Source organism: Oxyura jamaicensis, chromosome 12 (assembly GCF_011077185.1).
Source record: "Oxyura jamaicensis isolate SHBP4307 breed ruddy duck chromosome 12, BPBGC_Ojam_1.0, whole genome shotgun sequence".
NCBI lineage: Eukaryota > Metazoa > Chordata > Aves > Anseriformes > Anatidae > Oxyura > Oxyura jamaicensis.
The window spans coordinates 736,358-755,032 of NC_048904.1; the positions used below are offsets into that span (position 1 = coordinate 736,358).

At 32.5% G+C, this 18,675-nt stretch overlaps 1 protein-coding gene across 23 annotated transcripts in view; it reads left to right on the plus strand.

Moving 5' to 3' along the window:
* The window catches only part of ERC2 (ELKS/RAB6-interacting/CAST family member 2), a 537,199-nt gene that overhangs the window by 403,549 nt on the left and 114,975 nt on the right, over positions 1–18,675 (plus strand). For 3 of the 23 annotated variants that reach the window (XM_035338170.1, XM_035338171.1, XM_035338169.1), the window contains exon 20: positions 14,317–14,382. The exons of 19 other annotated variants lie outside the window; for them this stretch is intronic. In XM_035338170.1, the coding sequence (XP_035194061.1) occupies positions 14,317–14,343 (27 nt within the window). In that variant the 3' untranslated portion in view covers positions 14,344–14,382. Of the gene's footprint in view, positions 1–14,316; positions 14,383–15,073; positions 15,283–18,675 lie in introns of those variants that run through there. One more of the 23 variants, XM_035338172.1, reaches the window with a different exon arrangement.

Below are 18,675 nucleotides of genomic sequence, written 5' to 3' on the forward strand. Positions count from 1 at the left end.
AAAGGAAAGGAAAGGAAAGGAAAGGAAAGGAAAGGAAAGGAAAGGAACTACCTCTGTGTTACATTTAGTGAGACTTTTTTCAATGCACAATAACAGGTTATTCAGAGAAAAGAACAAATAAGAAACAACAAGAAAAAAAGAAAAATCTATATCAAAACTTCTTCAAGAATGTATTAAAAAATTAAAAATTATGAATGATGGAAATGGGTGCATGATTGAAGATAAAGTAGACAAGTATAAAGAAGGTATAAAAGGTAGATAGGGATGCAATCAAATACTAATATGCAAATAACTAATAATAATAACTAGCAAAAGAATAAAAAGCAGCAAGAAAAGACCCTATAAATATAGCAAAAATGGCAACCTTTCTTGAAAAAAAAAAAGGACGCAAGTTGCTTATGCTTATGTGTTCTGGACCTTTTTAATTTAAGTCTTAGTTTAAAACAACAACAACAACTTTTAAAATACTTAATATACTTTAATAGTAATTTTGCTATTTAGTGCAGTTATACAACAAGGCACACTTTTCAGGGAAAAATGAGGGATTAAACAATCCAGAAATAAAATAGTTGCATTCCCATTGGGAGAAGCTAATATATTTTGTTGTAGAGAATATAAAATACTACCTGAAGTAGTCTCTGAACTATCTATGATTGTATTCAACAACTCTTATGTTAGACAAAAGGGACCCTAGAAGGATAAAGGCAAACACAGTACTTTACAAGTAAAACATATGGAGATTGATTAAAACTTTATTTTAGATACTGAAAAAATATGGAATAAATTATTAATCAGTGAGTCAATAGAAACCCAGTAGTCTCTTTACTGTTAATTTTCAGTAGCTTGGTGTCTGTATCAGACTGCATGATGTTATCTACCTGTCTATATATATGTATCTATCCTAATGTTTATCAAATCATATTATGCTTGCTTTGCTGTTATTTTTCCTAAAAGTTACCTGATCGTTTCCTAATCACATAAATCAACCTGATAGTTGATTGCTGTAATAAAACATATAAGCTAGTCTTAAGTTGCATTTTGAAGGTATGAAATTATGTATCTCTATGTACTCATTTTATTCTTGCACTCTTTCGTAGGTGACAGTTTTGGACCACAGTCTAAAAAAGGGTGCAGGTCTAGATGGCCCTTACATAGCATGGCCATTCTAAATTTAGTCTGTATTTGTCAAGGATGAAGTATGTCAGGCGAATCTAATTTCCTTTCATGTGGTTAACTGGCTTTATGGCTAAAGAAGAAAATGGTAGCTGTGACATACTTTAAATTCATAAGGCTTTGACACTGTACTATCATATATTTGTAATAACTAGGAGAGTAAAATGCATTACAATAATGAAAGCTATAACAATAAATAATATAACTTTAATTGAATTATGCATGAAATCAGCATGGGATGGCTGTGCAACTGATATAAGCAGCATGCTACATAAAAATTTTCAGTTGCTCATTGTCAGACAGGAGGGACATTTGCAGTAGGATGCTAAGAAATCTGTCCTTGATCCACTTTTGTGGAGTATTTTTTTAGACATTATTTCAGTGATTAAATAGGAAGAACACATTTATTGTTGGTAATGAATGAAGCTGCAAGAAACTGCAGGCAGGAGCAGCTAACCTGCTCAATAAGCTGCTTCAGTCTCAATAAACAGCTCAAGTCATAATAAACTGGAGAGAAAGTCTGAAATGAGTAAACTGAAGTTCAGTAAAAAGAAGTCCATTTGGAAGAGAAACTTCACATGTACTGAGGCAATAGAATGGCAAAAGAAATATAATCTGGATTGCAAGCAGTATATGGCAACAATGGAATACCACTGCAATAAAGTTAGATCTAATTCTGTAATGGGACGTAATGCTGGAAAAGAAGCAGGAAGTAATTATTCTGTTCTTTTGAGCACTGGTGAGACCTCATCTGAAAATCTGTATACAGTTGTGAACACCGTGCTTTAAGAAAGATAGACAAATTGGAAAGGGACAAAAGGAGAGCAATAAGAATGATAGGAGTTTTAGAAAACATGACCTATGAGGAAGGCTTAAAGAACTGGGTTTGTTTAGTCTAGAAAGTACTAAGGGCGAGTCATAAGTCTTCTAATACGTAAAAAGTTGTTGTAAAGAAGACGATGATCAATTGTGTTCCAGTGCCCACTGTAGAAAGACTAGAGTGGTATATTTAATTTATACCAAGAATAACTAGGTTAACCATTTAAAAAACAAAACAAAACAAAACAAAAAAACACATCTTTTTAACTATGTGTGTAACAAATCTGTAAGTCAAAAGAAATATGAAAATTCTTTAATGAGGATGTAATAGAAACTCCTTTCTTGGAAATTTTAAAGAAGAGGTTAGACAAATATGTGTTGCACATGATAACAGCTTTACTTAATCTCATGTTGGTGCACTGAGCTTGGATGGGATGTTCTCCTGAAGTATTGCCATTCTTAAATTTCCAGACTCTGACAATGGAGCAAACGTTTATTTGTAAGGCAAACAAATAGGAGTTTCATACTAAAATCCTGGCTATATAGTCTTTCTGAGAACAGTCAATGATAAGTAAGAGTGAACTCAAGTAATTGCTTTAGCTTATGTCTTTCTATTATTATTATTATTATTATTATTATTTACGGTGTTGTATTATTTAGCATTCCATGCAGCACTTTTTTTTTTTTTTTTTTTTTTTTAATGACAATTTGATTGCCATGTGCCATGCAAACCTGTATTTTCCATTCAATAGTGTATTAGATGCAAATTCTAGATATGTGGTTTTTGGTGACTATAGTCCAACCCACTGCTGATGGTGTGAAACCACAGAACAAATTGGGAAAATAATAAACTTGCAAATGATCACAGGACATTTTTTTATTTTGTAAGGAAAAAAATGATGTGGTGTTTATTGTAACTTAAATGCCATTTAATTTTGTGCATGTTAGGGAAGGTTTTTGAAAGTTTTCTCAGAAATCCCAGAGAAGGAAGAGGCAGTTGAACATGCAAGGTTAATGTTGAAACATTTCCCATTTCTGTGGATGATATTGGATTTTCTAACTTATGTTGCTACATTTATGTAAAGAAATACTTGTGTGCTACGAGATATGGTGGTAAACATATGTGCATGTGTATTTTAATACATATTTTTAAGGAAGAATATTTTGCACTTACTGATGTAAAGCACTCTGAATTTATACCCCCTTTAAAGAGGGTGGTGTATCACCAGTCTCTTGGAAGAAAAATATACATATATCCTACTGAAAACTTTTTGTGTGTGCTATTTGGTTCAGCTATTGATATTTAGTTTTTATTATCATGTTTTCATTATAATTGTTATTCAATATCATATCCATCTATGGACATTGTGCAGCATCATAGTTCTAGAATTAGAAATAGGGTCTCCAGTTTTTCTTGAAGGAATTGGTTGTGTACTGTTTTCAGATATAATAGATGTAACAAGCTTTTTCTCTTTTTATGTGATTAGATCTGTCTGCTGCTAGGGAACAAAGCCAGGTTTTCAACCACTTCTTGCCTCTATCCCCTCTTTTTTCACACCACTGTTTAGAGAGAGATGTAAGTTGGAAATCTATTTTGCCCCTGGACCTTAAGTCTGGGGAAGATATGAAAACTTCATAAGCAGTAGGATGATTCTAACTCTCCTCAGCCCATATATATAGTCACGTTACAGTGAGTCACAATGTGTTCCCTAGTTATGTTGGTACATCTAATTTTTATTTGATATAAACAAATGTCCATGAAGTGAGTGCTGCTGTATCAGTAATACTGCAATTTTAACCATTTTACTAGTCTTTAAAAAACTTGTTAAAAAAGATACTTTTGGAGTTTTGCACTACAAATTTAAATTTATTCTCTTCAGTTTGGGTCTGAGAGTTGGCAAACTTTCTTAAATTTCACCTGAAAATATTTTGGCAGTCAGTGGGTATCCTGGACTGTGGATGTAATGTTCTTAGCAAGAATATGAGCTTAGTTTAATAAACATTCTGTACTAACTTCAGTTTCCAAGGGGTTGTAATATGTAGCCTGTTATAGAGTGCATTACAGTAATCTAATCTGTATTTTTGCATCCAATATCTATCTGGAACAGACAAAAAACATATCTAGATAAATTTGAACTTCTAGATTTAGAAACCATCCTGCCCAATAGCCTAGACATCATCATGAAGCTTACTGTCCAACTTCCCTGCTCTCTTTACTTCTCACTTCCAAAAGCTTATCCTTTTTCCTCAATAACTTTTTCCCTGGGCCCCTTTTGCCAATGTCATCCTTAAGTTTTCTTCCTTGTATTGAAAATATTGTGGCGGAAGTACCTGTCTGTATCACGCAAGTGAACATGCTCTTGAAGCGAAGTGATGTTACTGATTAAAGTTAATAGAAATAGGCACAATATTATTTCCTAACAAAGGTGCCTTTCTGTACTGCACTCCTTTTGTTTTTCTTGTCTTTTACTTACAGAATTGTAACAAATAGAGAATGCTGTCTCAGAAACCACAAGCCTGGTCAAATTAAGACATCTCATTCCCTTTTGATTTTGTAATCTCAGACTCCTTTCTGCCCCTCCAAATTTGGATACTATTCTGACTTTGAGGCTGATAGACCAAAGTCACTCATATTCACTTACTATTAATTTCCCTTGGCATTTTACATTTCTTGTTATCTCTGAAGCATTCCTAAACTTATTGTCATGTATGACAGATCTTGAGCTATAGAATTGTCTCCACATAAAAAACAAACAACAACAACAAAAAAAAAAAAAAAAAAAAAAACAACAAAAAAAAAAAACAGTATTCTTCTGCTATCACCCAGGTCTTTATTGTTAAGATTCATGACATCTTTTCTATGTGGTTAAAAGGTCCTGAGTTCAATTTGCTGTTTGTGGACTATGTGGTACAAAATGTACTTGCTTATTTAAATTAAAAACACAATCTCTCTATAAAAAAAGAGAATTAGAAGAACTTATGTAGGTAAGCTGGGACATTTATGTTTCTAGGCTATACTTCAGTTAGTTTGACAGCATTCTTAATATGAAGTTATGTATTTGAGAGGCCATATGAAGAATTTGATTCTGTGTCCACACAGTGGAAAACTAAAGGTAAGACATCCAAAGAATTTTTGTACTTTAGGACTTCATTGCCAATCCTGATGACTATATGAACTATCAAATCTTCTTATTGCTTATAGAATTGGAGATTTTGAGAGACATAAAATGCAAGGTGTTTCTCATTTCAAGAATTTCCTGAATTCCAAAGCTGTTGTTGAGTCAAAGTCATATGCTTCACTTCATGATCACCAAGACTACAAATTTATTTTAATTTTGTTTTATGATGACAGATGATATTGTCATAAAAAAGATTTAGATTTTGAGAAAGTATCAATATGATAAGCTGTGCTATAAAACTGTAAGATCTGTCTGCTTTCTAGAAAGTTGGCCCTGTTCTTAAAAGCTGTAATTAAGGATGGAAAGTCAGGTGGTGGTGTATGCATGTAGCCTGTCCTTTTACATCTTCTCAATCCAGTCTGGCTGCACAAAGATTGTGTTCCTATCAAAAACATTTTTCATGGCACTTCTACAAGGCAGTGGTGGTTATAAGTAGATAATTACAAATTCACAATCATAATTTCCATTATGATTGTGAATCTGAAATTTCAGCAAGGAGGTCAAAAATATAGTTCAAGGTTTCTGAACTATCCTTTTATCAAAAGGAAAAGTCCTCCTCACTAAGACAGTGATGCGGCAGTGTGTATCCATGAAGTTTCCGTTAATACAATTTCTCCAGTAAGGAAGTCAATTTGTTTTTAAAGAACTGTCTATCTGATATCTGTCTTAGTATTAAATCCACATAGTTTTAAAAATCTTTTCTCATTAATTTGAGAAAAGAAATTGAATGCAGTGATGCATGAAACTTAACAGTCTAACTGTTATAAAATAGTAGTGTATGACTTCTTTTTGCAAGTTTTAGAAGAAAATGTGCTGTTAGACAGTGTTTATTGATTTGTGAAGTGGTGACTGATCTTGGAAACAGCTCATCAGCTGGAACTGCTAAATATTCTTGAAGTTGCTGAAAGAAGAAATGTGAAAAACACAGTACAGTTCTGATGAGTTTTTGTTTGAGGTGGATGGCTTTGAAATCAGAGCCATAGGACATTCGAACAATGATTGTTATTTTAGTGTCTGGATCCTGATTGGCAAATCACTGTATTGATCCATATATAATTTTAGGGGAAAAGAGTACATGCTACTTTGTTTATTTTGGCAGCCCTGGCTATTAGCACAATGCCTTATATTCTGTGGCAATACTAGAATGTTGCCAACCTTAAACTCCTGAATAGGCCCCAGGAATATTGAAACTGGGATTTGTCTTTAAAACAAAAACAAAACAAAAGAAAAAGCCCACAACTTTAGAAGGTGAGCAAACATAACAACAACAAAAGATTATTTAGGTTATTTTAGCTTATTCAAATGACCATGATTATTTGAAAACTGTGAAATTCTTCACATTTCCTTAGACCGTGAATAGAAAGTCCAATCTCAGCCGAAGTTCAGTGTGTATGGAAAAATGAAATATGATGTTAGGGACATTTCTGCAACATCAAAACTTTGTCTTTCAGTTGTTTGAGAAAGAAACAAAACTAAGGGGAAAACCCTAAAGTACCAGTGTTTTAGTGTATAAAAGAAGAGATGTGACATAGCTGTTTAATGCAGTAAATCAGAATTATTGGCTCCTTCCCTGACCCAGATTTTGTTTAATATTCTGTGTTTCTTTATCCTGTATGTTTACACATTGTATCTGGGCAGGTGTGGGCTTGCTCTTGTCTGTTCACTAAATGTACATGAGCTTGTTCTGCTGGTGCCTCAAGCTGCAAGGAAGCACGCAATTGCATTAGTATAGTGCTGAGCCTGCACTAAGCTCATTGGAGTCACATGGATTTACTTAATTTAGGAATCTAGTCAGGGCAAGGTTTGCTTGTCAGTACATTCAGTATAAACAATCCCAGGCATATCCGCTGTAAATAACTAGCATTGTGCTGAATTAATTACTGCTTACAGATCTAAGAAGCGCTGTGCAAATTAGTCATAAATACTTTCACATTTTTAAGTATTTCCTCTAATTTTTCATTTTTTCTATGCATATTCTTCCTCTGGAACAAAGAACTTATGATTCACATCACAGAGTGTTGAGACATGTTGAAATGAATGCAATAAAATCCTATTTATATCCTGGTCACACTTAAAAAGTCAGTTCTCCTATTAAATTGTATGCAGTTATCATAGCTGTATTGTTTATTATAAACACGTTCCTAAATGGCAAATGCTTTTCTTCTAATGAGGATGTTGTTTGTGTTTTGAATTTCCCAGAACCAATGTCTTATCATATGCTCATTTCGATGGATACAAGATTCTTGCCTCTGGTGTCTACCAAGCTATTACTATCTACTTTAACCTAAAAAGAAAACTAAAGTGTTTTTCCATAGAAACTTGCAGCCCAGATTTTAAGGATAATGAGAGTGGTTTCAGATGTAAATTTCTTTGTAGATTGCATCATACTGCTGATGGAACAAAAGAAAGAGCCTTGAAATTTGAGAGTCTGCTCCAAGTTGGAATTTGTCTTTCAGGGCTTCTCTACTTCTTAGTTTTGCTATATTACCATTTACAGTTACAAATATTGTGTTCAAAGTTTCTTGTTATTTGTATAAAAGCCAATAGAAATGTGTAATATTTATGAATACTTTTGCTACATCTACCTCTTAATTCTAATTATATTTTATCCAGATGATTTTTCAAATACCTTTTAATTATATTAAATTCATAATATGACTAAGAGGCCAGCTAAACTGGAGTAGTATTAAAAGTAACAAGTAGAATGCAGGTTTTGCTGTCTATGATACCTCCAGGAGACGGATTTTGTACATTGAAAAGTTATACCTCTCCTTTGCTTACAGATATATATATATATTTTTTTATGTTTTGAGGTTTAATGAATGTGATATAATGTATACATACTGCTCAGTGTGTATATTTATATATATATATATTTATATGTTAACTTTGCAATCTTTTCCACATATGGAAGAATTTTTTGAGATCATGTTTAGCTATAGAAACCTCTTCCCCTCACTTCCCCTGAATGTGTGTGTTAGAATATACACTTATATAGAGGTTTACATTTATCTTATATTTCTTACTAGAAAAATTAGCTGCCACCATCATAGTCTAAAATAGGTCTTTAGACCAGATGAGAGAGCCAAAAATGCATTTCTGGGAGACAGTAACTCGATAACAAAAGTTGCATATCTGGCACTGGATACTTAAGTGAGATAACACGTCACAGGCTTTCACTACAAAGGAGACCATAAATTTTTGCATTGCAAATCTGATTTCACGGACCACTGAAAGCATTGGCTTTCTGCTTCACCTAGTGATAAAGCTTTAAAATGTATGAGTATCTGGTGAAACATATCATTCATGTTAATGCTAGTCTGCGTGTTGTAAAGAAACCACCTTCTGCCTACCTTCATCACCAGTATTTGTTTGACTGTAACCTAACTATATACAATTGGAACAAATGGTGAGATGGACTTTATGGTCATTCTCATAATTAGATGATGCACCAGTGACCAGGATGATGCAATTGTGACGACTTCTGTTATGGTTAGGTTTGAAAATAGACCTGTGACATAAATCCATATTACTGAAGCAATTTTTAATATTTATTCAACTTTTTGAATATACAAATGAAACATAAAATACAGAGCTTTGAAAATTCTGCCCATTCATTTGAATGAATCCACTGTTAGTCTTTCTCCTTTCCACTTACAGGCTCACTGCTTCAAATCATTCATGCATAAAACTCTTCTGTAGTCAGTTGTTCCATACATGGAGAGTTTGTGAGATTAGTCCTCAGCTGTGTTTGCTCCTGTATGTTTTCAAGAAATTGAGTAGCAGATAAAAGTCTCTCTAAGCTCTAAAAGATTCTGATTTTATGGTAAGTTCTTGAATTGAAAGAAATATTATTATTTAGCAGTTAGATTTCTGTGTCACAAATGGAAATTAATATTTGGAAATGTAATTGTTTGCTGTAAGTAGGACAGTTTCACAGTCCAGAGCCAGTAGTTAAATGTTTAATGACCCATTAATAGCCACAGATAATATGAAGAGTAGGGTAAATCTATCATCAGAAAGTTAGTTCAAGAGATGAGCAGGTTATCACTGGATTTATTTAACTCAAGTTAAGACATTAATTCTTAGCATGCCAGCACATGAAAGGGAAATGTGATGAGCCTTGTCAGGAATGATCTTTTGTTTGTGGGAAGAGAGCCAGCAAAGCTTAACTCATAAAGTTTTAAATGTTGCCTGTGTTGCAAAAGTTTTTGTATAAAAGGAGACTGGGATTTTTGATTTTTTAAATTTTATTTAAATAATTGATTTTATAAACATATTTGCATGCCTAAATGTGAGGGGATGTGCAGTACTTCAATTTCATTGTCGTATTTTCTGTCTGCTTCTTGAGTCAAATTCACTGTCTTCTTCACATCAGATAACCAAATTTTATACACCAGTGGGCCTCATAGTAATACAGAATTTTGCAGTCTTGGAGTACATATACATTAGAGTTCTAGTTATGATCAAGATTACATATTTTGAGGAAAACTCTTGATTATTCCTACTTAATGAACTGTGGTTTGTAACCAGAAGCAGTTTTGGAGTGGACACACTGAATTCCTTTTCGAAGAAGTTCATCTGAAAGATGCATTTCAGGAGGTCACCCACCACAGTTCAATGATAATGGGCATTCAGTCTTGGAGCAAAACTAATCCAGAATACCCCCCAAGATACATATATTGTAGAGATACCACTTTTCAGTACCAGTTGTATTTCTCTGTAGATCTGTTCTTATTGCAACACAACACTAAATATAACTTCTTGCAACTATTTTGCATTCACTACAGCATATAATTTCTGGCATCTGATATATTACAATTTGTTATTTATATGATCTAATCTACATGATCTAATTATCATGTAGATGATAATTGCAGTTATCTTTTGTTTCTAACCAAATTTTTGTTTCTAACTAATTGCAGTTATCTTTTTTGTTTCTAATATAATGTAGCCCATTTTATCTGAAGGCCAGTGTGGCAAATTTACTACTGAAACTGATGAACTGTAAAGAACTGAAGGCTGAGAAATATACCTGCAAAACTTGTGTTGAGCTACACTCTGTATTAAAACAAAAGACATCTTTACACAAGCTTTCAACACCTTTGTATAGTGTTTTCAAGGCACTGTTCTCCAAGTTTCTCATCTTGCTATTTTGAAGGCAGTTGAATTTTTGATGTTATGTTTTGTAGCAATTGGATAAGAACAGTCAATCCTATTTAGTGACAGATGTTTCTTTTTAAGATGCTGAGCAAATACAATAAGTAGCACACAGAAAAGACTAGCAAAAGGATGGCACAAAATCAATGAATTAATAATCTATAAATAGTCTATTTGCAGTGGTTTTCATAGTATTTGAGAGTCTAAATTACGTCTAAATTAAAGACTTGCATGTCAATTCTAAAAATACAAGGCAATCAATATCATAAATAGTTTGAATTCATAATAATTTTACAATAATTATCAATTCAAGTGGTATTTATTGACTTTTATTCCCTTTTTGAATGTCTTTAATTCAGATTTTGCTTTGCAGTTTCTGACACTGAGCCTATTCCTGACCCTATAAACAAATGAAAGATACAAGTTTAAAAAGCAGTTAATGTACACAAACATTAATCAAAAAATGCTTGATTATAGTTTATTGTTTGAAATAGCCATAGATTAATGATTCTGTAGGATACACACTGATATGAAAGACTAAGCATTCTGCTGGAAACCTCTGATCCAATATTAATAAATGATAAGGCATAACTGTAGCTTTTATTTTGCTTCACAGTGCGTCAAGACTGCAAAAATAAGTAATGAATATAATTTGTTTCAGAACATCAGTGAAGATTTTTTTATTCTCCTACATTATCTGTTTCTGCTGAGGTACCAAACCTTAGCTTCTTGATATAATAGATTGTTTATTAAAACAGTGAATACTACAATCTTACTTCTTATGTGCTCTGTATCCAGAGCCTTTAGGTACTTGTGTATGTCTGTACAGAAAAATCTGTAAAGTCTGTAGCACTAAAATGATTTACACCATTAAATATCCACTCCTGAAAATTTAACAGACAGAAGAATGTCAAGGATAGTTGAGTCTTGTAACTTCCATCCAATGCACTGGAAGGAAGTAGTGCAGGCTTGAGAACAACCTCTCTGCATAATGGCAATAGTAAGTGATCAAAGAGTTTGTTTAATATTCCATGAAGATCTTATATTTGTGCATTCTAGCTTCTGTTCTAGCTGGGGATAATAGGTTGGTGACACCTGCTTAGGTTAGTGGAAGTCTTAACATGCTATTTGTCATCTATAAATAATTAGGATGTGAAATTGAAAAAGAGGTAAGAGCAAGTTTTCAGAGGTAGGTATAAATTCAGTCAGAATGTTACACAGATACAAGTTTTTAAAACCTGACACTATGTTGATGTTGGTATTGGGTTGCTTTTAGTATTAAGAATTTTAAATCAAGTGTGTGTTTGATTTTCTCTTCGGTTGTCCATCAAAACAGATAACAGTGTTTAATTTTTTTTAAATGAATTTATGAGTGATTAAAATTGTAAAGTTTATAATAAGCTCTTTGTGTACAGAATAAGATCAGGGTGCAGAAATTCTCACTAAAACAGATGTGTGAAAAAAAGGATGGAAGAGGATTTTTGTTAATTGTATATATTAAAGATGAAGTGGGTCATGATCATAATCTGTGCCTGACCACTCAATAATTTCATCATTAAATCTGTAATTTGGGGAGAATTATTTTGAATACTGCTAATCATATATTTTATAAGTTATATCAGTCTTGATATAAAAGCTTCATGATCCAGAATTGATGTGCTATTGAAAAATGTGCACCACATTTCCAGTCTATGTCCTATAGGTCTCTATAGGTCTCTCTCTCTTTTTTATTTTTTTTCTGCTAGAGAAAAGAACTTTCTGCTTTTCTGTACCAGATCAAGGGTTCTGAAAGAAATAAATTTGGGATGAGAATACGTATCTGCAGGTCCCTTTCCTTCTCCAGCGACACTCATTCTATATAGAGCTAATTTTACTGATGCAATATCTTGGGGAAAATAATCAAATGCTTTAAAGAAATCTCCACTTATTATTTCAAAGCATGTACCTTATCAAAAAGACTCTTTGCATAATTAAAGAAGATAGAAAGTTATTTTGACAGGACCAGTACTCAATAAAACAATGTTGATGAACATTAACTGCATTCTAGCTTTTAATTTGTTCCTTATTGTATATGAGGATCTATGTCAAACTGTATAGTCTGTAATTTCATGTAATACTCTAAAAGTATTTGACAAGGCTTTATTTGTCAACTCTTCTAGAACCCTGGCAGAAAGAGAGATCACACAGATAACTGAAGTGAAAATGAATATTTGGCTATTTGAAGAATTGTAATACAGTAAACAGCAGAAGAGATGAACATAGTTAGAAGGGCTCATTAGGAAACATACTGAGTTGCCCATTTTTGTTGTTTCCTGCTCTTTTTAAAGGTATCACCAAAGATTAACCTAATACATTTTGTTAGTGAAATAGGATCAAACTGCTCAGTGGAAAATAAATGCTTCAGTTGTTCTTCAACCTTTACTCTGGCAAAACCCCTGTGAACTTCAAAGTCAATTCAATTAACATTAGTAGGTCCGAATAACAGTAAGTCCTGCAGAATTCATGAGGAAGGACTCATATTTTCAGTGAGGCGAATCCAGCTCATTGGAACTTTAACACAATCTGTCCCCTTTTTTCAAAAATAAGTAAGAATATTCAGGGCTTACTGTGTCTTTGCTTTGTGTTGTAGTGTGCAGACCATATAACTAAGATGTGTTCAAAGTTAACTGTAAAAAATTTACCCACATTTCTTCCATGTTAAATGATAGCTAAGTTTATAGTGGACTGTCAGATTTCTTTACTTAATTCAGCAATATGCAAGACATCTATCTTAACATCTGGTTTTTAATAACAGTTGACATCTGGGAGCTCTTTTTTATTCCGAGAATGGACTAGGAACAGTAGTGATACTGGCAGTGTATATTTTCAAGCTAAAATTCCTGTCTGTTTCAATCATAATTAATTACTACTCATTTTATTTAGTTTTTAGATTTAATTAAGTGCCAGCAATATGTTACACCAGCTAGCTCCCAAAGTTTAGAAACTACAGAATGTCATTTTTTACGTTTCTAAAATATTAATGAGTGATTTCTGAGAATATCTAAAATGATAAGTTTTATTTGATTTTGAGCTGCTGAGTTAAATGAAAAACATGCTGTGCACCTCTGTTCTAGAAGCTTGATATCACATCAGAATTTGGCACACTAGAATTATATAGTTATATGCATTGACATCTGTGTGTACATAGATAAAGCATCATTATAAAAAATGTGATCTTCAATAAACATACCCAGCGAAGGACATTTCGTTCTCTTTATTTAGTTCATGTTTTTCATTTTGTTCTTTTTAATTTCAAGTTTACAATGAATTTTAAAAATGCCCTTGGGTATATCTACAGTAATATAATCCCTTTTAAAAAACAATTTCATAAAATTGTTATGATTTTTGTATTGCCATTAATATTATTTAACATAAAAATTGCAAATAAGTGATCTTAATGGTTCAAAAATAGAATAAAGGACAGAATCTGACAATCTGTAGTGTTTAAGGTTAAAGATAAAGGTTAAAGATAGATTTAATTGATAGCATATTAGAAAAGTTTACTTCACTAACATCAGATTTTTCTGATACTTCAGCAGTATCTTTGTCATTTAACCTAACAAAATGTAAGACAATTTGATTATAGTAATTACTTCTTTGTTTACTTATAAGGTTTAATCTATTTCTGCTGTCAGTGTTGGTTTGAATTGCTTGCAATTAAAAAAATAATCTTTAATGTTTAATCTTACAATCTACTTCCTACACACTGTTTTAACTGGGTGGGAAAAATATTTACGTCGTTGGTTTTCGTTTGCTATAGATGAAGATTTTTGAGTATGTAACACAAACTTGTTAATTTGCTTTCACTGGCTTACATTAAAAAAAAAAATCATGTTTTTAACAGGCAAGAGCGGTGTATTTTATATTCACCAAAGTAACTAACCTTTTCTTTTTTCATTCCAATGCTAACATCTTCTCTGTGCATCTCCTAATGTCTGGCACACAGGATGATGAGGAGGGTATATGGGCATAGCCGTTCCCATAAACCAAAGTTCCAGTTTTATTTTGAGGGGTGAGAAACTCTCTTTTCTATCTTTCAAATTGCAGTCTAATTTGTATTGTTTTATTTTAAACTGCATGGAGCTGTTTCTTAATAGGTGTGTTTGTGAACCATGTGAAAATGTTTTTTTACCTATGCAATGAACAATGAGAAACTATGTGTGACTGTTCAGTGGTCTAAAGCTTGATTTTTTTCATACCCTACTGTGGCTAAAGATGTAGGTAGGTCTGACAGTTTAAAAGAAGTGTATTTGTTTCTGTTCGTAACTGTCTAAAGTGATCCTTGTGATAAGATTTGCTTTAAACTAGCATTAATCTTCTCTATCATCTCAAAAATCCTGTAGAAAGAAAACTGTAATATTTTTGCAGAATGAATATGAAAGGTTGATACTTAAGAAGATTTGACACAGATTATGGATACAGTTTTACTGGAATATAGTTTATAGTATGCATGGAAAAAATATTAAACTAAAATATTTTTTTGAAAATTTAAGATAAGAGATAATGCTAAATAAGGAAAGTATAACCTTTTTGTGGATGACCAGCATCCATGGATTAATTTGGCTGTGATATTTAAGAGTACAAAAGTACAGCTTATTTTGTTTAAGTCTCTTTCAATTATGAGTAAATACTCTGATGTCCATTGTATCAGTTACTGATCAGTATTTATCCTCTTTTTTTGGTGTTTGCCTTTGATGCTCTAGGTAATCTCAGGTAGCTCATGATTACTCTGGTCTCTTAACATTGTTAACGACACTGTAAAAGCATCAGGCCTGGTGCTTCACTCATAGAAAATGTTGCTCATATCACTATCTTTTACTGGCACAATTCTATTTGCTATAGTGGGACCGTTCAGAAGAGAAAAATCTACTCACATAAGTGAATATTAATAGCACTGATGCGTTATTAAAAGCTGTCATACTTTATATCGCTTTGAAACGGCCTCTGAAACCCCAAGCTGAAGACTATGTGTTTTGTTTCCAGTGATATTATAAGCCATGTTTCAGGCCAGTCATTCTATATGACAGGAATAAAATCTCCAAAATCGTTTTTTGTTCTTATTGTAAAGAACAAAATTTGTAAAAATTTTATTTTAAATTTTTTATTGTAAAAATTTTATTTAAAGAAAACTTTTATATACTTGCTGTTTAGAGTAGATGCAAAATGAAGCAAAATTATTGATATCCATGACAAATAATTTGTGTTTTTTTTTTAAAAAAACTAAGCTGTTGAAGATTTCTGTCACAGGGAAGTTTAAGATCCCACAACTGTGAAATAAAATAATGACAATTGTGATACCATTAACGTTTAAAAGAAAGCAAGCTTGGTTTATCAGAGTATTGTATAAACCTTTATATATGTATATATATACACAGTTTCTGATTAGGCTTTAAATGTCATACTCATATAGGTTGTATAACCTCTGAATCTGGACACGTGTTGCATATGGAAATAGTACAGAAGGATGTGAATCATTCTAACTTTTTCTAGTTACTTTCTTCTTTTCTGAAAATAAGCAGCCCTAAAAAGAATCTGGAATTATTCTTTTTCACATAAAAATGTAAAAAAGGTTTGTGGGTTTTCTTAGTGTTGTGTTTTAAGTAATTAGCAAGTTCTGTTAACTGCAGCTGCATGATATTTTAATGGCAGTTTATGGTGTTATTTAAAAGTAATGTAATTTTCAGTTGTTTGTCAGCATCATTCTTCTGTTTGGGTGTGGAGAGCAAATTTTTGTTTATTTTCCAGGCCTATATATATTTCTAATTTAAAAACAGACGTTCCTCTCTGACTCTTTTGTTCTAATGCCAGCATAATTTATCTGGTATCATTATATACCAGACCCTTGACAAATACCTTGTTTGCTGTTTCTTTTCAAGTGGTGGAGCACTGCAGAGGTCATGTAATCAGTAGCTGGTAGAAGGTAGAGCCTATCCTTTGGACTGTGCTCATTAGTAGACCTGTCTTTGGAGGTAGAACAGCCGTCACTCACTGTGGGAATGGCTATCACAAGGCGAAAATTGACAGCATAGGCCTCCTTCCCCATTTGGAAAAAAATAATTTATAAGCCTTTCTGAAAATAGATATACTGAATTTCCTGACCTTCTCTGTTAAAATCTGTTGAGTGCATCTTTGTTAGAATACAGCAAAGCTGAAACGAATGGATAAAAGCTTCTATGTTGCACAAGCTTGATAGCTAACAGCTTTATCTGGCTCTCTGAGCATAGGAGTTTGCATCTAGCTCAGCAGTGGGGGTTGCTCAGGTAGAACTGAGTTTCTTGGCTCTTGTATTCAGCCAGAGGAAAACTGGATTTAGCTCTCAGGAGTATTCTTTAGGAGTCCAAGTTATGACACAAACTGTTTTCCAGGTCTTTATTTCTGCTTTCTGATGCTTGAGCAGAGCAGGAGTTAAAAATGACTTGATTATACAATAACTCTATGATACTTTCTGCCACATGGACTAGAGCTTTGATCTGGTAAAGGAATTATAGCTCTGGATAATTAGATTATTTTATTTTTCCACTTGCAACTGACATTGACAGCCAAAAGGCTGATAAAGTTGAATCTTGCAGATTCAAAGGTCTTTGTAAAATACACATTTTTTTATAATTTGTTTGCTTTCTACAAAATCTGTTGTCACAACTTGCTATGCGATATTCTTTTTAGGATACATTTTACAATGCTATTGTTATAGACTGAAAGGAATGGTGCCTGACCATTCCTAATGGTTCCTAATTTTGGAACACGAGGGATATATTTTATGTGGGAGAGGAAAACACAGTTTTAACAATGATTTAATTTAAAAAATATTTGAATCAAAAGAATGTGAATTTACAGAAATAACTCCTTCACCTTCTTTATAGTTCATATTTTTTCTATAATTTAGTCACACATTTCAAATTATATATACTATGGATGCAGCAGTTCCATTATAACACACAGTGTGTCAAGATGTTTGTTTATGAACAAAAGTATATTCATGTTCTATTGGACTCTCAAAACCAGATTTATTTTTATTTATTTATTTATTTATTTTAAAAGTGTACAAAGTGTAAAATGATTTTTAAAACTATCAAGAGGCAAAAAAATCTTCATTTAATTTTAGCTACAGTAGTGTAAAATAAATATTATGTTTTTGACATGGTTTGTCTCTGAGATTCTTTATCTACTGAGTGAAAAGTCAGAGTATTTTCCTTATTAGAAGCTACAATATATGAAAGTTGATGTCAAAATGAATGTTTCAGTTGGTTATAATCATGACCTTGCATTGTAAAAATTTAAAAAGATAGTATTATCCTGGAATTCTTGTAGTAGTAATGAGTACAGTCATTGCTCATTTGACAGTAGTTTGATGAAAATCTCAAAAATCGCCATACTAATTAATTGATCACTCACTCTGAATTCATACTGGTATATCTGATAACAAAATTTTGATCATCCAAGAATATTTTATTAGCTGAAAAAAAAAAAAAAAAAGGTAGTATAACATGACTGTGGAAATATATACAAATTTTTGTGATGTGATATATTAAAAAAAAAAGAAAAAAAGAAAGAGAGAGAAGTACAGACATGAACTTAATGTGTTTTGGAGGTGATTCTAAATCACATCTTTACCTAGTATAAATCTTTTTATTTATATTCAAATGAACTATGCTGATGTCTGTATCAGACACTGTCATATTTTGATACTTAAGTGAGTACTCAGCTCACTTCTTGGGCCAAAAGAGCCCTGGAAAAAAGCCAGTGCCATCCCTGTTCTCTGCCTCTAAGTGGTGCCAGGTAATTAATTCTATGCATTTTATATTGTGAAAGTATATTCACAAGGCTTAAGATGTTATAATAGCAATAGAGATTTACATGCAATGAGTATTCTGCAGCACAGCTGTGAATTCCTGTCTCTTTTTTTGAATACGAGAAGTTGTGCTTTCATATGTACTTTTATTTTTAGTTAGCTCTGAAGTGGCCCAGCAGTTGGACCTGATGACCTCTGAGGATCCCTTTCAACTGAACTGTTCTGTATTCTAGTCTAGTTTCCTTTTTTGTGGGGGAAAAAGAATAAAATTGTATCCTTCCTTGTTAGAGACTTCCTTTGGGCAAGCTTTGCTCTGCTTGTTAAAACAGTGCATATAGCTTCTGCAGCCTTTGGATATTATTCTCCATCTATTCTCACAGTAACCTCTAAAAACTTTTAAGATTTAACAAATTCATTTTCAACACAACATTGTGAAATGAAGTTTTGTTATTTAACAAAATATTTAATTTTCTACAGGCAGCTGACAGAAGTTGCGAAATCTTCAGCGCTTGTACT